Genomic DNA, 15,332 nt, shown 5'->3' with positions numbered 1-15,332 from the left:
TAGTTAGCTAGCGCGGGTGGCTCCCCCCCCGCCAATACCTCTCGCCCCCTTCCGCCAGTCCCAGAGAAAGAAACACCAAAACAAACCCAACAATCCAACCCCTACAATTCACTAACATAACATTTAACCATCGCAACACAGAACGCCATTAACTTGAACTCTGTAACAATGCAAAGAGAAGTAAGTTTCAAATTTCAATACAAATCAGTAAAAAGAAAGTTGTAACATTTGTACATTTTCCAACCGCTCAAACACAGTCCACAGTCTTTCTTCCAGTTCCGCTCTTCATGTCTGTCCCAAGCCTTCTGCCCTCATGAACGCCTCAGCCGCCTCCGCTGTCTCAAAATAAAAGTCTTTGGCGTTATATGTTACTCTCAACTTCGCCGGGTACACCACACCAAATCGCACCCCCTTCTTGTACAAAGCCGCCTTCACTCGCCCAAACGCCGCTCGTCTTTTTGCCAACTCCACCGTCCAGTCCTGGTGGATCCGAACCGCAGTACCATCCCACAGCACCTCACGCTTCTGCTTCGCCCAGCTTAATACTTTCTCCTTCATGCAAAACTTATGGAAGCAGATAATTACTGCCCTTGGCGGCTCGTTCACTTTGGGCTTCGGCCTTAATGACCGATGAGCTCGGTCTAGCTCGTACAGGGTGGGGTTCTCACCCTCCCCCATCAGCTCCGCCAACTTCTTAGCGAAGTATTGCGTTGGCCTTGGGCCCTCTGTCCCTTCGGGAAAGCCCACAATTCTCAAATTGTGCCGCCTTGAGCGGTTTTCCAAGTCTTCCAGCTTTGCTCGGAGCCCTCTGTTAACCTCCACCACCCTCCGCAGCTCGTCCCCCATCGAGGTGACCTGGTCGCTGTGTCGTGTCACGGCCTCCTCCACCTCCTTCATCTTCTCGCCCTGCTCTCTCACCTCGGCCAATGCCTTTGACACCTCCACCCTGATCGGGCCGATTGCCTCCTCCAATAATAACCTCACCACGACCACCATCTCTTTCCTCAGGATCTCCATGTGCCTCACCAAACGCTTTTCCAGCTCCACCACCATCACCTCGGTCATCCTCTCCACCGTAAGTAGTGCGGCCCCTCCTTGCAGTTCGGCTTCCGCCATCCTGTCAACACTTTTGCTCGTTTTCTCCTTCGGCGGCGAACCCGCGTTTCCTCCTGTCTTTGACGCTGCTTTTCGCATCTTTTAGCGGCTTATTGTTTTTTATCTTCTTTCCTTTCTCCTCTCTCCCCCTTCACCCTCCTGCCCTTCATCAATATGACATTCTTCTTTTTTGAGAAAAAAAAACTTTTACCAAACTTCCATGAATCTTCTTTCTTTCTCCTCTACATTCACCTGGGACCAGGCTTCAACCTTCTTCTTCCTAGGTGGGAGTCATCCGACGTGGAGTACCCTCCCTACATGGCGCTCGGGCCTGCCACCACGGCCTCTCCGTAGCTCCGCCCCCGCTGCTCTGACCTGCCGGGCCCGGCACCTGAGCCCCCGCCGCCCGACACCCGCGCGGGGTTCTTCACCGGCTTTTAAACCGGCCCCGCTGGCTGCTCGTGGCGGCCCCAAAGGCCGACAATAGTCGGGGAGTGCGTGGGGTCTCGGGGATTTCCCCGAAATCGCAGCCACCGGCGGGAGCTCTTTTTTTTGCGGCCGCCCTGCTCGCCCACCCTACCGGAAGTCCTGGATGGACTTGTTAACCAGCCCACAGATCACTTTGTCTGCTAGCAACCCAACATCCAGTCTCCACAGCAGGCGTTGCCCTCTCTCCATACTAACCCGTAGATCCACCCAATGCGGGGTATGATCCAACACTGCGATTGCCAAGTACTCCGTATCCACCACCTCCAGTATTAGCGCCCTGCTCAGAACAGAAAATCCGAGAATATACCTTGTAGACATGGGAGAAAAAGTAAAACTCCTTCGCCCTTGGTCATGCAAACCGCCATGGGTCTACTCCCCCCATCTGTTCCATAAACCCCTTCAATTCCTTTGGCACAGCTGGCCTCCTCCCTGTCCTGGATTTTCACCGGTCCAATTCCGGATCAATGACTGTGTTAAAGTCTCCTCCCATGATCAGTTTATGTGACTCTAAGTCTGGGATCTTACCTAAAATTCGCCTCATAAATTCCACATCGTCCCAATTCGGCGCATATATGTTCTCGAGCACCACCCGCACCCCCTCCAGCTTCCCACTCACCATTATGTACCTACCCTCCTTGTCTGACACGATTCTCCCTGCCTCGAATGCCACTCTCAAATGCACAAACACTCGAGTCCTCTTGACCGGCTCATCCAGCCCTCTGATGTTCCATGTAATCAGCCTGGTCGGGGGGCTTCCAGCCACCCCCCCCCGCCCTGCTGCCAACTAGCCATCACCCTTTTTAGGCCATCCTCTAACACGCGCCCTCCGCCTCCTCGAGCCACTCCTCGGGCAGTCACCATTCCCTACCTCCCATTTGTCCCCTAGTAACAGTTCCTCCCCTGTCAGGAAAGCAGCTCCCCCCCTCCCCCTAGCAACAACACTAGAAACCCAACCCCACAAGTCAAGCTCCAGCTTAACACCTGCTCGCCCCCCACTGTGCTTCCGAGAGTCAGCTGACCCATGCTGACTTGATAGCGCCCCTCCCCCCCTTGGCACTAAGCAGTCTGTCTCCCCATTGTTCTCTCCCCTCTCCCCCCACATAGATAAACATTTTAAAAGCATCACATGCCCCAGTAAACAAACATCAGAAAAAACAGTGAAGAAACAGTCACTTCAGAAAAATAATCACCCAAAAAGCAGAACCAACCCCAAAACCCATCCCCCCTCTAACCAGCTCCCTGCAAGACAAAGTTACCTTTAGTCATCCAAACAGCCCCTTATTACACATAGCACTACTTATATTTATATAACCCAGCACAACAAATCTTCGTCACAGTATTCTCCAACGCTTCAGTGTCTTTTAATTCGCCTCCAGCCTCTTTTCTTTAATAAAAGTCCATACTTTGTCTGGTGTTTCAAGTTAGAAGTCACGTTCCTCATGTGTGACCCACAGACGGGCTGGGTACAGCATCCCAAACTTCACCCCCTTCTTAAAGAGGGCCGTTTTTGCCTGATTTTTTAAAAATAAATAAATTTAGTGTATCCAATTAATATTTTTTTTTCCAATTAAGGGGCAATTTAGTGTAGTCAATCCACCTAACCTGCACATCTTTGGGTTGTGGGGGTGAAACCCACACAAATACGGGGAGAATGTGCAAACTCCACACGGACAGTGACCCAGAGCCGGGATCGAACCTGGGACCTCGGCGCCGTGAGGCAAGAGGACTAACACACTGCGCCACTGTGCTGCCCTTTTTTGCCCGATTAAACCCAGCTCGCCTCTTGGCCAAGACCACTGTGCCGTCTCCCCACGGCCCTGCTTCTCCACCATGCTTTCCCGTGTTACCAGCTCTGCTCGCGTCTACCTTATAGGACTTTGTCTTATTGTCTCATGTAAAAATTCCCATCGGGACCTGCTTAAATTAGCTTCTCCCATCCGGAAAGAAAACTTCTGATCCTGTGGCCAGAATTTACCGGCTGTTCACACTGACAGGATCCTTTGGTCCCCCCGATGGCGCACCCCCGCCTTGGGTTTCCCGGCAACAAGGGGGGAACTCGGTGATTACTCTGGGAACCCGAGGTGGGGGTGCAGCGTCGGTGGGACCAGAAGATCCCGCTGCCTCTGCTGCCGAGAAACGCATGGCGAGTTGCGCAGTAAATCCCGCCCTATATCTTTGCCAGTAACCCTGCAGAGAACAACCGTCTCATTAATGTCCTTCGATTCTTTTCCAACAGCATCACCGATACCTTTACACATTTCTACACATAAAGGCAACTGGAAATAAAGAACAAACAAAGAACAAAGAAATGTACAGCACAGGAACAGGCCCTTCGGCCCTCCAAGCCCGTGCCGACCATGCTGCCCGACTAAACTACAATCTTCTACACTTCCTGGGTCCGTATCCCTCTATTCCCATCCTATTCATGTATTTGTCAAGATGCCCCTTAAATGTCACTATCGTCCCTGCTTCCACCACCTCCTCCGGTAGCGAGTTCCAGGCACCCACTACTCTCTGTGTAAAAAACTTGCCTCGTACATCTACTCTAAACCTTGCCCCTCTCACCTTAAACCTATGCCCCCTAGTAATTGACCCCTCTACCCTGGGGAAAAGCCTCTGACTATCCACTCTGTCTATGCCCCACATAATTTTGTATACCTCTATCAGGTCTCCCCTCAACCTCCTTCGTTCCAGTGAGAACAAACCGAGTTTATTCAACCGCTCCTCATAGCTAATGCCCTCCATACCAGGCAACATTCTGGTAAATCTCTTCTGCACCCTCTCTAAAGCCTCCACATCCTTCTGGTAGTGTGGCGACCAGAATTGAACACTATACTCCAAATGTGGCCTAACTAAGGTTCTATACAGCTGCAACATGACTTGCCAATTCTTATACTCAATGCCCCGGCCAATGAAGGTAAGCATGCCGTATGCCTTCTTGACTACCTTCTCCACCTGTGTTGCCCCTTTCAATCTAGCATGTGTCCCCAAAAACCTGCAGATTACATGGAATTTACAGCACAGGAACAATCCATTCTATCCAACTGCTATGTGCTGGTGTTCGTGCTCCACACCACTCTCCTTTCACCTCACCCTATCATCATAACCTTCTGATCCTTTCTCTCGCAAGCACTTAGTTACTTTCCCCAAAATGCATCTTTATGCTCTTCAACTTTGGGGTCAATTGAAAATTTAATCTGAGACATTTAGAGTGGTAGAGGTCTACAGCACAGAAAAGGCCCTTCGGCCCATCGTGTTAGTGCCAGTCAAAAAGCGCTCTCTTAAATTTCTTGATTACACGTTACATGGTGAACATTCGAATCCCATTTTCCAGCACTTGGCCCATAGCCTTCTATGCCTTGGCATCGCAAGTGCACATCTAAATACTTCTTGAAGATTATGAGAGTCTCTGCCTCCACCACTCTTTCAGGAACTGAGTTCCAGACTCCCACCACCCTCTGGCTGAAAAGGTTTTTCCTCACATCCCCTCTAAACCTCCCACCCCTTACCTTAAATCTATGCCCCCTGGCCATTGATCCCTCCAACAAGGGGAAAAGTTTCTTCCTGTCTACTCTATCTATGCCACTAATAATTTTACACATCCCAATCATGTCCCCCCTCAGTCTTCTCTGCTCCAAGGAAAACAACACCCGTCTCTCCAATCTCTTTTCATAGCTAAAATTCTCCAGCCCAGGCAACAGCCTGGCAACCATCCAGGCAACATTTGTAAGTTCATCGAGGATTACATTACCAAGATTGGTAAATGGAGTAAAGATACAAATCAGTCAGGATCTAATAGCCTGGCAGAATAGCACAAAGAATCTGAATGACCTTTTCCTGCCCCTATGTTGCTAAATTGCGATTGGGAACTTTTGCCACACTCACGACAGATATTGGGTAAAGTTTTCCTCCTGCAATGTAATACAGCTAGCTTGCTCAAATGACAAGATTCCTCGGCGTATTTAGTATGGTGCCAACGTCATGTACTGCACTTCGCAAGGCATGGAGTCCTTGCTGACTCAGCTGGCAATGGGCATTACCAGTCTGAGTTTCAATGGAAAAGGTGTCTATTCCCAAAAAAAATTAAAGCTGGCTCTCGACACAAATTCAGCAGAATCTCCAGTTCCCAAACAGAATAATTAATGTCTGAATTTTTTAATAACTATTATATATTATCATTTTCTCACATGAATTAGGATGATCTGAAATGCACTGCCTGGAAAGGTGATGGAAACAGATTCAATACTAACTTCCGGCAAGAAGGCTTGAAGGGGAGAGGTATGTCAGGCATTCGCAAAAGAGGGGAGGGGAAGTGGGGGATGCAACAAATAGGATAGCTCTTTCAAAGAGCTGACACCGACACAATGGGATGAACTGCCTCCTTCTGTGCTGTAAGATTCTATAATTATACTGTCTGTGGGATTGTTTCTTCACCACTTGTGGAACAAATAAAAAATACAAACCACCACGATGGAAGGAAAATAATAAGCCAGTGATGAGTGACATCAAGAAACTATACATGGTACAGAAAGGATTGAGTCATATAGAATGATGGCACGGCACACATAAAGAACACAGTACTACACAATGACCCCATCCGTGGGATTTGCTGGCTTTTTTCCCAGAAGAAAAATTAACTTGATGTACTTGTATGCACTTCGCAGCACAGAAACAGGCCATTACACCCAACTGTCCTTCCTGGTGTTTATGCCAGACACAAGCCCCCTCCCACCCATCTTCACCTAACCTTATCGGCATATCCTACCATTCCTTTCTCCCGCATGTTCTTACTCAGATTCCCCTTAACCGCATCCATGCTATTTGCCAGGTGGGACCATGCTCCACACTCCCACCACACCCTGGGCAAAGAGGTTTCTCATGAGTTCCTCAGTGACTGTCTTATATTTATAGCCCCTAGTTTTCGACTCTCCCACATATGGAACCACCTTCTCTATGTCTACCCTATCAAACCCCTTCGTTATTTTAAAGAACTCTGCTCACTCCTTCCCTTGTTCACAGGGAAAATCACCTCACCCTGTCTAGCCTTTTGCCCTTGAGATTTCAAGAAAAAAAATTATTCAATTGAAATATTCACTCGCAATTAATGGAATTAATGCTAGACGGAGAAAAGCTCTCGTCTCATTCTGCCTAAAAAGTACTAAATTCACTCTACGGCCTCCATGGGTAATTGCATCAACACCAGTCTCACATGAGGCCAAATTGTTATGGACTGCAAACCTGTAACATTCTGTAAACATACATATTGACAGAGAAACAATGCTTTGTCAATAAGGCCTGTAGCCAAACCCACGTTATTGAACCTGTGCTCAGCTGGAGGAGTGCTCATGTTGGGAGCTCTATAGCCACAGGCACCATATGGAACCTGAACCCAAGGGACACAATCTCTCTGTTGTTTTAAGTGTAGATGCACTTTTGGATACTTTACCTTCCACTCAGTGTGGAGTTAAAGGGTACTACATGGATTCCCAGGGGGCCACCATCTCCAGAAAACTCCACCTTCTTTGTCAAATCACTGCTAAAAGAAAAGAGACAAGATGGATGAGGTTACACCCAATAACAGCTGGGACTCCACAAAACCACAGCTTTTTAACCCATTCTTCCCAATAAGTAAACAGTGTAGGATGACTGGATTATAATGCATCTGTCAGGCCCTTAAGCATATTTAAGAAAAAAGACTCAAATGAGTCAAAAGAAAATAAACAGAACAAAGACATTGGACTGCTGTTCTTCTGACAGCTGGGTGCTTACAACATAAATGGTACAATCGATACTCTAGTTTGGTCTTCAGTCAAAGCTCTTAAAAACATGATTGCTGAAACTAGGGAGTAAAGTCAGCTCATAGTGCAGCAACGTGATAAAACTCCAGTGTTCAAGCTGTAAGTGTACGTGAGAGCGAGAGAGGTGTCAGGTTAACAGCAACAGTCTACAGTCATAGGAGAGGAGGTCATTTGGCCATTGTGTCTGTCAATTCTTTGAAAGTGCTATCCAGTCAGACCCATTGCCCCCCCCCCCCCCCACCCCACCCCATACCTCCACAAAAGCCCTGAAAATGTTACATTTTCAAATGCACATCCATATTCTTCTGAAAGTTAGCACTGAATCTGTTTCTAATGTCCTTTCAGTGCATTCCATATCATTATAACCCTCTTGCATAACATTCTCCTCATCTCCCCCTCACCCAGGCTCTTTTGTACATTGTATGAGAAGTTCCTATTTACTTAGCCCAGATGTTAAATGACACAAAACATCTGTGTGCTTTTGTCTACAATTATGAAAATTGCAAAAGGCATTAATTGCTGGATAGATTAACTCGGAGGGTGTTTGCAATAGAATTCCTCCATACAAATGGAACAAGAAATTCCCCTCATCATTCTAGTGGGGGTGGGGGTGAGGTGGAATTGCTAAACAATACATTTGCAGTTAAATGTGAGTATGTGTGAACATTGGGACAACTTCCAGATCAGCTTGACAGTGATGATCCTGATAGTCAAAAAGTCCATTGGTGTTCACTAGACTTGTACACAATGGGTCAATCATGGCTCATTGGTAGTTTTTCCATGTCTGAGCCAGAAAGTTGTGGGTTCAAATCCCACTCCAGAGGCCTGAGTACAAGTTGTGCGATGGAATATATGCCACTTGCCTGGGGAGAAGCTCAACACCATCCAGGACAAAGTAGCCTTCTTGACTGGTATCCCATCCATTACCTTAAACATTCACTTCCTCCACCATTGATCCACGTGGCTGCAGTGTGTACCGTCTACAAGGTGCACTGCAGCATCCTGCCCAGGCCCCTCTGACAACACTTTCCAAACCCCGTAACTTATACCAGCTAGAAGGACCAAGACAGTCATCACATGGGATCACCACCACCAGCAAGTTCCCCTTCAAGTCACTCACCATCCGTACTTGGAACTATATTGCTGGCTGTTCCTTCACCGTCGCTTCATCAATCCTGGAACTCCCCTTCTCACAGCACTGTTTACATGCACCAGGTGGACTGCAGCGATTCAAGAAGGCAGCTTATCAGCCCCTTCTCGAGAGCAATTATGAAAGGGTATTAAGTGCTCACCTAGCTAGTTATGCTCACGTCTCATGAATTCATTTTTAAGGAGTCCAGACTGACACTTGAGTGTTGTGCAAGAGTATTACAATGGATTATAAGAACAAAGTCTCCTGTATAAATTGCAATTGGTAGGGAAATTGCTAAATAGATTTATTTCTAATTTTATTTCAGATTTTGAACCCTGTCCTCTTTCCCCTTTTAAAATGAAAACTTATTTCCAGGGTCCGATTTCATGGGGTACTTGACCCCTCTGGTATCGCTGGTCATTCATTCATGACAGTAAAGGATAAACCTCCATCTCGGCCCATCTGCTTCTGAAAACCTCATGCATGTTGCTGCTATCTCCAGACTGAACTATTCCAATGTTCTCCTGGCTCATCACCACCTTCTCAAGGACAATTAGGGATACTGACTAATGCTGGCCGTGCCTGTGATGCCCATATCCTATGAGTATACATGTGAAAAAAACCTCTCATCGTCAACCCACTATAAATCTGAGTTCATCCAAAACTTTGGTGCCTGTATTCTAACTCACACACCTATTCACCCATCACCTCTGGGCTCACTGACCATTTGCATCCCGAATGTCATTACCTCGATTTTAAAATTTTCATCCTGCTGTTCAAAGCTCTCTGTGGTTTGGTTCATCACTATCTTTCTAACCTCCTTCATTGTGATCTCTGCATTCCTTTAATTCTGGCCTCTTGATAATCTCCAATTTTCATAATACTGCCATTCTTGGCAGAGGTCTGGTGGCGCAAGGGGTGGTGTCCCTGCCTCTGAGCCAGAAGCTCCAGGTTTGAGTCCCACCCCAGGATTTGTTGGCCAAGGAAGGTGCGTTCTTAATGTGGCTAAACGGGTTGAGTATCAACATGCAAAATCCTTCCAAACATGCCAATGACAGGAGGGACACCTGTTCAGCCACACTTGATGTGGAGTGGCCCCTCCTCAAGATATAAGCCTCTGGCCGCAGACTAGTGACCTATTCCAGGGGAAAACCTCGTAATGGGGACAGATGAACTTCTGCCTTGTGCAAACTTAGGTGCGGGAAGAGAAACAACGACAACATTCATTGTTGGCATACTTCAGCTGCGCCAACCCAGGCTCTGGAATTCCCATCCTAAACCTTTCTTCCTTTTAGCAGTTCCTTAAAGCCTATCCCTTTGAGCAAGACTTTGACCATTTATCTTAATATCTTCTTATGTGGCTCCTCGGTGTCAAACGTTGTCTGATCATATTCTGGTACAGAACCTTGGGGTGGTTTACTGTATCACAGGCACTGCAAGGTTTTGTATTAATCGTAGGAAGGGTATTTGGTCAAAGTCAGGCCCAACGCCTCTTATCTGGCATGAACATATGCAGGTAGATCTAGAGGCATATCAAGTAGAAGTGTGTGCTATTTACTCACTAATGTAAAGGCATTGTTTTTAGTATTCCCACCCCACCTGGGCCAAGCAGCTAATTCAGCACAAACCCACTATTGGGTACGAGACCTTCCAACTGTTTACATTTTAAAAACAGATAACACTGTTAATCCTGTACTTATTTTCCACCGCTTGACTTCCCTTTTTCCTACTCCCATGAATTATTCTGAGATGCCTACCCAGGCCAGATCAAGCCCATCGTAATATTCACCTTTCGACATATCAGGGAGTAGGTATATCTGTTGGGTCATCAGTAGATGTATCCAATTCCAATACATCTCTTGTAGTGATGTGGGTGTACCGGAACTGTCGCCTGAATATAAGTTAAGTCAAGAGTTTGGTGCAGTGCTATACAAAGTGTAGAATACTCTTCTTTTTCCAGCCTATCTAGTTAGCCCAGTTAGTATGTACTAGAATTGACTATTGTTGAATATTGGCTACAGAGAGAAAAAAAATCACACTTTTAAATCCCATCTTGTCACTCCTAGCAAAACATGCATGCGTTTGCATGCACAATTTTCAGTGTGCGTGCATGAATGTGAGTTTGAGACTGTGTATCTTCAGCTTGGGTGTCATGCCACCCACAGTTGAACATTGATCAACAGTCAAAGAGAAAACATACATTGGTGAATATTCAAAATTAAATGACATTCCACCTCACGATCTCCACCCAAATCAGGAGTGTTGCTTTTGGAGATGGTGAAGGATTTCCAACATTGTGGACACCGTTACAATCTCGGACAACATTTAAAAATATGTTTGAATTCCAGTGACCGACTGAAAAGATTACACAACATTTCAAGTTTTAATAACAAACTAAAAGCAACGAGTAAAGTCTGTAATAGATAAACATTATTTTATTTCATCTCAGCATGGTACCGGAGGTCTGTCCCTGGTGGATACTGTTAGCATGGAGTGGTGGGTGGGGGAATCATGAGTTGGCACTAAGTTGGCATGAGGCACTCGGCTTGAGTTTAGATAGAAGAGACTAAGAGGAATTAAACAAGGCTGGAAGATTTGCCTAGTTAGTGAGAAGGATCTCTTGGGTAAACCTCACGGTGAAAGCTGAGAATAGCTTTGGATAGGTTCCTGGAAAATGAAGTGTTCACTCAAGGGACAGAGAAATATATAAAAATGGAAAGGGTTTGCAGACATTTCAAAAGGTAAATTAGGGATCTTTTCTATACTTTAGAACACAAGTTGCCTGCTGAATAGTGTTTAAACGGAATTGTGTTTCCACCAACCCTGCCCAATATAATGTAGAGGCAACCACAAGGATTTTGGTGCTCTGGGGCTTCATTCCAATTGTGTAATTGAATAATAGGGCCTCTATCCCTCACACCTATCCCCCATCTATGCCAATCTTTGACTCATCCACATGGCCCCTTATTACCTATATGCAAACTCATTTTCCCTTGCATTCTCCATGCCAACGTACCTAGTATCCACCATGGGCAAATCTCAGGAACCATGCTGAGATTAAATAATATAGTTCCAAGAATCTATTGCAGATTTCACTAGAAAAAAACATAGAACATAGAACATTACAGCACAGAACAGGCCCTTTGGCCCTCGATGTTGTGCCGAGCATTGTCCGAAACCAAGATCAAGTTATCCCACTCCCTGACATTCTGGTGTGCTCCATGTGCCTATCCAATAACCGCTTGAAAGTTCCTAAAGTGTCCGATTCCACTATCACAGCAGGCAGTCCATTCCACACCCTAACCACTCTCAGAGTAAAGAACCTAACTCGGACATCCCTCCTATATCTCTCACCCTGAATCTTATAGTTATGCCCCCTTGTAACAGCTACATCCATCCGTGGAAATAGTCTCTGAACGTCCACTCTATCCATCCCCCTCATTATCTTATAAACCTCTATTAAGTCTCCTCTCATCTTCCTCCGCTCCAAAGAGAAAAGCCCTAGCTCCCTCAACCTTTCTTCATAAGACCTATCCTGCAAACCAGGCAGCATCCTGGTAAATCTCCTTTGCACCCTTTCCAATGCTTCCACATCCTTCCTGTAATGAGGTGACCAGAACTGCACACAATACTCCAAATGTGGTCTCACCAGGGTCATGTATAGTTGCAGCATAACCCCGCGGCTCTTAAACTCAACCTCCCTGTTAATAAACGCTAACACACTATAAGCCTTCTTCACGGCTCAATCCACTTGAGTGGCAACCTTCAGAGATCTGTGGACATGAACCCCAAGACCTCTCTGTTCCTCCACATTCCTCAGAACCCTGCCGTTGACCCTGTAATCCGCATTCAAATTTTCTCTATCAAAATGAATCACCTCGCACTTATCAGGGTTAAACTCCATTTGCCATTTTTCGGCCCAGCTCTGCATCCTATCAATGTCTCTTTGCAGCCTACAAAAGCCCTCCACCTCATCCACTACTCCACCAATCTTGGTGTCATCAGCAAATTTACTGACCCACCCTTCAGCCCCTCCTCCAAGTCATTGATAAAAATCACAAATAGCAGAGGACCCAGCACTGATCCCTGTGGTACACTGCTGGTAACTCCAGTCTGAAAATTTTCCATCCACCACCACCCTCTGTCTTCTATGTGATAGCCAGTTGCTTATCTAATTGGCCAAATTTCCCTCTATCCCACACCTCCTTACTTTCTTCATGAGCCGACCATGGGGAACCTTATTAAACGCCTTACTAAAATCCATGTAAAACGCCCTTTTTTCAGCTCATTCCTTGCTACCTTGTAACCCTCAAGCGACCCTACTGAACCTTGTTTTCTCATCCTTACATACTCTTCCTTTTTCCTCTGACAAGACATTCAACCTCTTTTGTGAACCATGGTTCCCTCACATGGCCATTTCCTCCCTGCCTGACAGGGACATGCCTACCAACGACATGCAGTATTTGTTCCTTGAACAAGCTCCACTTTTCATTTGTGCCTTTCCCTGACAGTTCCTGTTCCCATCTTATGCTCCCTAATTCTTGCCTAATCGCATCATAACTACCCCTCCCCCAATTATAAACCTTGCCCTGCCGTATGGCCCTATTCCTCTCCATTGCAATAGTGAAAGACACCGAATTGTGGTCACTATCTCCAAAGTGCTCTCCCACAAACAAATCTAACACTTGGCCCGGTTCATTACCCAGTACCAAATCCAATGTGGCCCCCCCTCTTGTCGGCCTATCCACATATTCTGTCAGGAAACCCTCCTGCACACACTGTACAAAAACTGCCTCATCCAAACTGTTCGACCTATAGAGGTTCCAGTCAATATTTGGAAAGTTAAAGTAACCCATGACAACTACTCTGAGACCTCCACAGCTATCCATAATCTGTTTAGCAATTCCTTCCTCCACATCTCTATTACTATTGGGGGGCCTATAGAAAACTCCTAACAATGTGACCGCTCCTTTCCTATTTCTAACATCGGCCCATATTACCTCAGTAGGCGGATCCCCTTCAAACTGCCTTTCTGCAGCTGTTAAACTATCCTTGATTAACAATGCTACTCCTCCACCTCTTTTACCATCTTCCCTACTCTTACTGAAACATCTATACCCCGGAACATCCAACAACCATTCCTGTCCCTGTTCTAACCATGTCTCCGTAATGGCCACAACATCGTGGTCCCAAGTACCAATCCATGCTCCAAGTTCAGCTACCTTATTCCGGATGCTCCTTGCATTGAAGTAGACACACTTCAACTCACCTTTCTGTCTGCCGGTACACTCCTGCGACCTTGATACCCTCCTCAGTACCTCACTACTCTCGACACTGGCTTCTGGACTACAGCTCGTTTTCCCAGCCCCCTGGCAAATTTGTTTAAACCCCCCCGAACAGCTGTAGCAAATTTCCCTCCCAGGATATTGGTGCCCCTCTGGTTCAGGTGCAAACCGTCCTGTCTGTACAGGTCCCACCTTCTCCAGAATGTGCTCTAATTATCCACGTGCCGGAAACCCTTCCCCTCCTACACCATACCTGCAGCCACGTGTTTATCTGCATTCTCTCCCTGTTCCTCACCTCACTAGCACGTGGCACCGGCAACAAACCGGAGATGACAACATGGTTTGTCCTGGCTCTCAGCTTCCACCCTAGCTCCCTAAATTCCTGTTTTAAATCCCCATCCCTTCTCTTACCTATGTCGTTGGTACCGATGTGTACCACGACTTGTGACTGCTCCCCCTCCCCTTTAAGGATTCTGAAAACATGGTCCGAGACATCACGGACCCTGGCACCCGGGAGGCAACATACCATCCGTGAGTCTCTTTCGCTGCCACAGAACCGTCTATCTGTCCCTCTAACTATCGAGTCCCCAATAACTATTGCTCTCCTGCTCTCCCTCCTTCCCTTCTGAGCCACAGGGACGGACTCAATGCTGGAGATCCATTCACCGTGGCTTATCCCTGGTAGATCGTCCCCCTCAACAGTATCCAAAACGGTATACTTGTTACTGAGGGGAACGACCACAGAGGATCCCTGCACTGACTGCTTCCTCCCAGTCCCTCTCACCGTCACCCATCTATCTTGATTCTTCGGAGTAACTACATCCCTGAAGATACTATCTATGACCACCTCTGCCTCCCGAACGATCCGAAGTTCATCCAGCTCCAGTTCCAGTTCCCTAACGCGGTTTCTGAGGAGCTGGAGATGGGTGCACCCACAGGTGAAATCAGCAGGGACACTGACGGCGTCCCTCACCTCAAACATTCTGTAGGAGGAACATTGCACTGCCTTCCCTGTCATACCCTCTAGATAAAAAAAGAAAAAGTAACAAAGAGCTTACCTGTTATTCACTCTACCCCTTAGGTTAAAGGAGGTGGAAGGGTGGGGGACACTACAAGTGTAGTGTCTAGGGTTTAGAAACTGCCCAACTTAAATACAGGGAAAAATAAAACACTTAACCAGCAACCACTGCGCCCCACACGAGAACAGCAATCAGCTGTTATGGGTCTGCACAAACAATTTAAATCTTTACTACTTACCCAGCAGTCACTCTGTCCTCACTCCGACCGGATTCAGCTGGAAACTCCCAACAGTAAGTTTTTTTAAAAAAAATTACTCCCCTTCTCAGCAAGCACTCACTCAGCAACCACTGTGCCCCGCACGATAACACCTCATGGAAAAGAAAAACTACTTACCTGTCACCAGCCAATCACTTACCTGCAGGCTGTGATGTCATGGTTCAACTTCCTTCTACTTCTACCTGCCCTCAACTCTCCCTCTTGATCTTTACTTGGCTGGGATCCTTACAGTGATTG

General features: G+C 46.7%; 1 protein-coding gene across 4 annotated transcripts in view; it reads right to left on the bottom strand.

Moving 5' to 3' along the window:
- pard3bb (par-3 family cell polarity regulator beta b) overlaps window positions 1-15,332 on the bottom strand; it is a 1,556,033-nt gene that overhangs the window by 855,351 nt on the left and 685,350 nt on the right. For 2 of the 4 annotated variants that reach the window (XM_072482810.1, XM_072482827.1), the window contains one exon: window positions 7,031-7,120. In XM_072482810.1, the coding sequence (XP_072338911.1) occupies window positions 7,031-7,120 (90 nt within the window). The remainder of the gene's footprint in view (window positions 1-7,030; window positions 7,121-15,332) is intronic. The other 2 variants (XM_072482818.1, XM_072482833.1) reach the window with 1 other exon arrangement.

The sequence above is a fragment of the Scyliorhinus torazame genome, chromosome 2 (genome assembly GCF_047496885.1).
Source record: "Scyliorhinus torazame isolate Kashiwa2021f chromosome 2, sScyTor2.1, whole genome shotgun sequence".
Classification (NCBI taxonomy): domain Eukaryota; kingdom Metazoa; phylum Chordata; class Chondrichthyes; order Carcharhiniformes; family Scyliorhinidae; genus Scyliorhinus; species Scyliorhinus torazame.
The sequence above is the reverse complement of the archived record's forward strand: the minus strand, read 5'-3'. Positions and strand labels throughout refer to the sequence as shown.